This window comes from Lampetra fluviatilis, chromosome 24, assembly GCF_964198595.1.
Source record: "Lampetra fluviatilis chromosome 24, kcLamFluv1.1, whole genome shotgun sequence".
NCBI lineage: Eukaryota > Metazoa > Chordata > Hyperoartia > Petromyzontiformes > Petromyzontidae > Lampetra > Lampetra fluviatilis.
Window position 1 is genome coordinate 12,917,902 of NC_136298.1, and position 7,057 is coordinate 12,924,958.

Consider the following 7,057-nt stretch of genomic DNA (forward strand, 5'->3'; position numbering starts at 1 on the left):
ATCTGGTACATTCGTGATACCAAGTTGACCACTGGTGTGCCTGGAGCAATGTGGAATCAAAGTGTACCCTCAGCACCGCTTCCCACAATAAAAAAGACGAAGTATATACGCCACGCTGAACTTGTGCGGTTGTATCCGGTGCATGACTCAACGCTGCTCTTAATTTCCTGCATTGCACATTGCCCTGCTTGCTCGCATTTTAATCCGATGGGGAAACTAATTAAATGCTCCAACTTCATCGACAGACGATGAATGGGTGAACACGACTCGAGTTGAGAAGTCACCGGTGCAGCCGAGCGCACCACTCACGCGGCCCGTGACGGTATTTGCTACGCGAATTTAGAGGCACGAATCACTTCCTGGGAGTGAACCTGACCGAGGCTTTAATTCTCTCTCGATATTTTCCAGAACGCTGCTGCTTGGCCGGATTCAAGTCTGGATTATTATCGGCATAAGGCACTACCACTAGAGCACAAGCTACGCCCGTGCATAAAGATCCTTTATTTCCGTTACCTATGTTTTTCCTTTCGTCCCGTGAACAGGTTTATAGAATGATAACGGTGGTGACTGCCAGGCTGTAGAGAGTCAACAGTGGCCCTCCAATGAATACATTGGTTCCCACCATATAAATATGGAATTTGCACCATTGGCTGAGGACAGTCAATGATGTTGAGTGCCAAGAATTTAAGTTGGGTGGCACGCGGATAGAACGGCGATGTAGGTCACAGAGAGCTGTGAATTATCAGCGAATGTTTATGGAAGTGGCTATGATTTTATAGCTATGTAAACAAACGGCCTGGCGTGGTCATAATTTCTCAAACTAAAGCCAAGTTTCTGATTTCGCATTAAATTATTCACCGTCGATAAGTACAAATAAAGTGGCACTCAAATATTCACCAAGCCCTTGGTTATGTCAGCCATCAACCAAACTAAAAAGGGTGTTTCAGCACAGCGATTCAAGACACTCGCGATTCTTAAAACGGTGCTAGTTGAGTTGTGAATGGGGGCATGACCCTGGTACTTCTTTTGTATCGATTGTTTCGTCTCTTTTCTTCACTCATTACACCCACGGGGCTCGCGACGTCACGAGCCCAAGACGTCAATTGGAGGTCTCGCAGGGCAGCGCGAGGCCCCTCCGCATTGAGGCTCAAGGTCACCAAGGGGCGTCAAGGCTGCCAACTGCCGTCAGCGTGGCCTGGGTCTACAGGTCCACGTCGAGTGGGAACGCGGCGTGTACCGGTCGTCAGAGGTAAGCGTGTTGAAACCGCGCATTGAATAATTATCGATGGCCATTTGAACTTTCGACACAGCGTGTGCCTGTTGGGAGCCGGAAATGTTCATGGAAAATCGTGACGCAGAAGATTGTTTCGTCTGATCAACCACATGCCGACTCGAAGCCCTTGAATGCTTTCCCTAATTCAGCCATTTATCCGATTCGTAAATGTTTCCACAGCTGACAGAGTTGTCATCACGTTATAGCTCGATTCTTCAAATAACGTCCCTTGACTTTATTCCCTCCATGGACATAAAACCGAATAACATCTCACCGCTCTTCTGATCTGCAGTCGTGGAATTGATAATGTGATGCATCTGCCGTTTAAATGCTAAATCTGGGAATACAATATTGCACACCATTCAAAATTCAATGCTATATATGTCTCTTACACATATATATTAAAACATTATCATGAATGTTTTTGTTGGGTCAATTGATGACACAAACAAGCAATTTCAGGGCAACACCTTTATCTTGCCAAGGAAGTTATAGTCCATTCTACTGAGACCGCAGACAGGCACGTGATAGCAATATTAAATTGAGATATATATGTTTTAAGTAAAGACGTGAGTGATTTCAAATGTTAGGTCTAAATAATATGATTTAACTAATGCAGTATAATTGTATTCTTTCATTTCAGCATCAACAGTGTATTCTCATTCCATGAAACTGGCTTACAATCTTGCATCGTTCAAAATGTATACAACTAGAAGATGAGCAATGACAATTTACAAGAGGCAACAAAAAATAGTGATACATCATCAATTGCAACTTTGAGGCTCTGCGCAACATACACATAACAAAGTACAATCACTAATTAAACCAGACACGTCGTAGGAACAGCGCAACACAACATCGGAAGAAGGGACGCCCCTAGGGTACAAGTGGACAGCGAATCTAAGAAAGATGCGGTACCACGTGGCGTGCCAGGAGATGTGAAGGGCTGTGCAGTGGATGTGGAGATGCTGGCGCAGCACGGGAGCACACACACGTGGTGGCATTGTCCCACCACACACACGTGGTGGCATTGTCCCACCACGTGTGTGTGGTGGGACAATGCCAGAGAGAAGAAGATATTCTTTCAGTTCGCACAGAAAACGAGTGACAAGAATTCGGACGTGAAAAGGACAGATGGGCTGTGTTTCAGTCTCCAAACTCAAACATCTTCATCGTGACGGTAGCAGGAAACTGGTCCCAACCAACGATAAGGCAAAACGTTCACCTTACTCATGAGCCGGGGGGGGGGGACTGCACCCCGTCGGAACCGCGCCGAGCTCGGTGGCACGAGGCGGGCAAGGCGACTGCTGCTGGAGGGTGGCGGTGGCGCTTCCCCCTCGGGGCGTGTGTGCGTGTGGAGCGGTGTGTGTGTGTGTGTGGAGCGGTGTGTGCGTGTGTGCGTGTGGAGCTGTGTGTGCGTGTGGAGCTGTGTGTGTGTGTGGAGCGGTGTGTGCGTGTGTGCGTGTGGAGCGGGTGTGTGTGCGTGTGGAGCGGTGTGCGTGTGGAGCGGTGTGTGTGTGTGAAGCGGTGTGTGTGTGTGTGCGTGTGTGCGTGTGGAGCTGTGTGTGTGTGTGGAGCGGTGTGTGCGTGTGTGCGTGTGGAGCTGTGTGTGTGCATGTGGAGCGGTGTGTGTGTGCGTGTGGAGCTGTGTGCGTGTGGAGCGGTGTGCGTGTGTGAAGCGGTGTGTGTGTGTGCGTGTGGAGCGGTGTGCGTGTGGAGCTGTGTGTGTGTGTGGAGCGGTGTGTATGCGTGTGTACGTGTAGAGCGGTGGCGCAACGATTAGCGCGCTGCGCTACGAACCCAGCGACCCGAGCTCGATTTCCGCTCACGGCTAAAACCAGTGACCATTATCTGATCCGGTCCTGGGCCTCCCCTAGGTCGACTCAGTCTCAAATGAGGACCTGATACTGTGTGTAAATATCGCCACTGGGGAAACAAAGGCGGCCGGGCGTGGTGCTGGTCACCTACCCCCTTGTGTGCCGTGCTGGCTTTAAAAGGTGCTCGCTAACAGCACTTGCCCCAACAGTCTGTTGAGGCTATACGGGGGATCTTTGTCTTTGTTTTTGTTGCAGACCAGACAGGGCAGCTTGTAGTCTCAGGACTGCTGCACAGCTGCCTGTAACTGGGATCAAGAACAGCGGTGTTCGTCTGTGCCATGGACGTGAAGGCTGCGCTTCAGCGTCCTGTCGATTAATACCGATACGTCTTGATTTGAAGCTTTCGTGACTGCAAGAATCCATACTCTCTGATTATTTCGGTAAAGTCACGTAGGTAGAAAGAATAATAATAGAACACGACGTTTCGGTCGCAACACAAGCGTCCGTCATCACATTTTCTATCTACGTGACTTTACCGAAAGAACCAGAGAGAATAAGCAACATCTTTTCAGCATATGTTTTCGGTGAAGCTCTCAAAATACAATACGGTAAAAATATCAACGAACATAATCACGCTCAGTTTGCGGTGACAATATCTGATTAAATAAAATAACTCTTGCAAGAGCAGTGACACATTGTTTGGAGCACTGCGCTTTGAACCTGGCTACATGAGTTCGATTCTAACACGAGTGGCGAGCGATATCTGAACGGGCTCTGGACAACCTGTTTGTCCCCAGCCCACACGTACACGGTTGGTCAGGCAGCCTCTGTGACCTAAAGGCAAGGGGAGGCCTGCATCTAGCAGTGGATTGACAAGGGCTGAAGATGATTAATAGTGTTGTTATAATTATTAAATGAAGTGAGGGATTTCTCTGGCTTTACGGATGGGGCTGAATGAAGTTGACTCACTCCTGTCCCAGTTCCCCAAAGGGTGAGGCAGAATTCAGCTCAGGGCACGAATGAATAGACGTCACTAATGAATAGACGTCACGTTCTGTAGCTAAGACTGACCTTAAAACAATGATTTCCTATTGTTATTTTCACGACTTCCTTGTTCATAATTTCTGGGTCGCTGGTAGACTATAGTGGGCAGCACGTGACTAGCAGCGACAGTCACATCAAGATGTTTACTGGATGTGGTGTGCCGGGTGCGGGGTCACTGGTAGGCCGGATTAGGCACGTGACGTGCAACTCGAACCACCACAGCGAGGGCTCGACTGGCTGCGCCTGCCAGGTGCAGAAATAACGTCGGGGTCATCGACCCGGACAGAGCCAGACGGAAGCGAGCGATGGTTATCTTACAAGACCTACGGCTACGCGTGGAAGTCGTCGGGCCCCTGCTTCTCCTTCTCAGTCTTGTAGAAGAGGCGGCGCACGTGGTGGGACAGGCTGCGGAACGGCGTCTCCACCTCCTCGAAGTCCTCGGCGAGGAGGAAGCCGCGGTCCAGCAGCTCGGCGGCCTCGCGCCAGCTCGCGAAGGCGGCTTCGCCCAGACGCCGGATCTCCTCCGCGCCGGCGCGAGTCACCTCCTCGCCGCTGGGCTGCAGCACCACCACGGACGGCAGCGCCCGCACCTCGAAGCGGCGCGCGAGCTCCCTGAGAGGGCGACACGGCACTCCGTCAACGGGGAAAGGGGGGGGGTGTGATGAGCGTGGGGTGGCCTTGCACCCCACCGTTATCGTGATCATTACCAAATATCTCGCGCAACGCGGCGCTCCGCCGGTTTAAAACTCCGCGGATTACAGGAGTCGCCGGAGCATTTGAGCGCGCGGTTCAATCGGCGTTCCCGCCGCCGGAGAGTCCGAGGCGGGCTCACGAGGCGAGCGGGTCTCCGTGGTGCAGGCTGAGCCACTCGCTGGGCATGCTGTGCCGCATGTAGGCGCGCTGGCAGTCGGCGCTGGGGTCGTGCGACACGTAGACGAGCGCGAGCGGCGCGGCGCGCTCCACGTGCGCCGGGTCCGTGAGCCGCGTCCAGAACCGGCGCAGTAGGCGCGTGAAGGCGCGGCAGTCGTCGCAGCTGCCCGAGCCGAAGTAGAGCAGCAGCAGCTTGTTGCGCAGACGCAGGCCCAGCTGGTGCTCGGTGTCCAACTCGTCCCAGTCGCGGTTGTTGAGGATGAGCGTGCAGGTCAGGAACAGCTCCGACATGCAGCTCTCGGAGATTTGGCTCGCAGCGTGGCGGCAGTCGAGACGGGTATCACCCTGGGTTGTTAGATGAATAATATAGTCAAGAGTTGCTGCTGCTGCTGGGGCATCATACGCACATTCTTGAGCTCATAGGCCCAGACCAGATATCTCACTTGTCGGTACCAGCAGAGGTATGTTGAACCTCTGTCGCACCGTACGTAGCCAAACGCGCTCATCAAAAGTGCTGGTGAAGGACAACGAACGACGCACGACAATGGTGCCAATACCCCGACGTGGCCTACACCGGTGATAGCCACTGGGAGTGGGATTGTAAACGCTTTTGCTCAAATTCGCCGGGTAATTCACAGGGGTATCGCAAAAGTTGTGCTGTTGGAGGTGGTACCATTTTCTGCATTGGCCTAGAGACTATACATCTTAATGAAATTTAGGCTGAACTTATATTTCAACGTAATACATCCCAGTGAGATGACAGGAAAATATCTAGACAAGAGATCGGCGGATGTAATTGAGACAAAAATCAAATGACGTGATATTACAGAAGAAAGCTGCTGACAAAATAGAAATCATTGAGACGAATTATCTGTTTACATGAATAGACCTTGTGTTTACTTGTATTAGATTTGAGCTGATACATGAGGACACAAGGTTTTACAGAATCAACTTTTGCATCGACTTTCCCAGCGATAAGTGAGGAACACGATCTCTTCGTGTTGCCACCTTCCACAGACCAACAGCCAGGCACATTCCTCGGTCAGCCGAGGCCGATCATGAAAACTGTGCGCTCCACTGCAACACAGCTCACCACAACACAGCGCAACACATCACAGCTCACCACAACACAGCTCACACAACACAGCTCAACACAACACAACACAGCTCACACAACACAGAGCAACACAACACACCTCACACAACACAGCACAACACAACACAGCACATCACAGCTCACACAACACAACACAGCTCACACAACACAACACAGCGCAACACAGCTCACACAACACAGCGCAACACAACACACCTCACACAACACAGCGCAGCACAACACAGCTCAACACAACACAGCACAACACAACACAGCGCAACACAACACAGCACAACACAACACGAGACCGTTCGCGGGTCTCGGTATCAATCAGTTTCTGCCACGCGAACACAAATCGTGCCAATTCCCGGTCTGCCCAGGTCACATTCGGACAGGTGGCACCCCTTACCATGCCCCCTCCGCTCTGCCACGTGCGGTGAGGTGCGGTGAGGTGCGGTGTGGCCGTCCAGTGAGGGGAACGGCCGCTCGTGAAGGAAGAACAGCGCGATGAGACGGAGCGGTGGACGAGTTGGCGTGGAACCATCCACGTGGATCACACGTGGGTCACAGCCCTGGAGTGGATTGTGTCTTTCTGAAAAGGCTTGCTGCGTTCGCATCACCAAGTCCGCCTCGGCTTCAGGAGGCCGTTATACCTTGGCGCTGCCTGCAATACAACATTGAAGGCGGTGGATCTGCAATTCACCTACTCGGAGACAAAGCCATTGCATGGCTAAATCACTTGCAGCTGAAAAGCTCATGGTTGCTTTTCATAAGCCATATGACAGAAGCACTAGGCCTTGTTTAGAAAGTGGTGTAATAGGAACTTTGCGAGATACATACAAAATATATATTAAATGCAACATTATTTTTTTAGTGCATTGGGTACATTTCCATTTTGCAACCGACCAGCTGGTAAACTGTCACTGCAGCTGAAACACAAATGGCTGATCTGGCAAT

The 7,057-nt window shown here is 51.4% G+C and overlaps 1 protein-coding gene across 1 annotated transcript; it reads right to left on the reverse strand.

Moving 5' to 3' along the window:
- Positions 1–4,167: 4,167 nt before the first annotated feature.
- NXNL1 (nucleoredoxin like 1) lies at positions 4,168–6,767 on the reverse strand. The gene is made up of 3 exons (XM_078867482.1): positions 6,510–6,767; positions 5,007–5,349; positions 4,168–4,765 (listed from the first exon to the last, which is right to left on the reverse strand). The coding sequence occupies exons 1-3, from the start codon at positions 6,642–6,644 to the stop codon at positions 4,464–4,466; spliced, it is 780 nt and encodes a 259-aa protein (XP_078723608.1). The 5' UTR covers positions 6,645–6,767; the 3' UTR covers positions 4,168–4,463.
- Between the last annotated feature and the right edge of the window lie 290 nt (positions 6,768–7,057).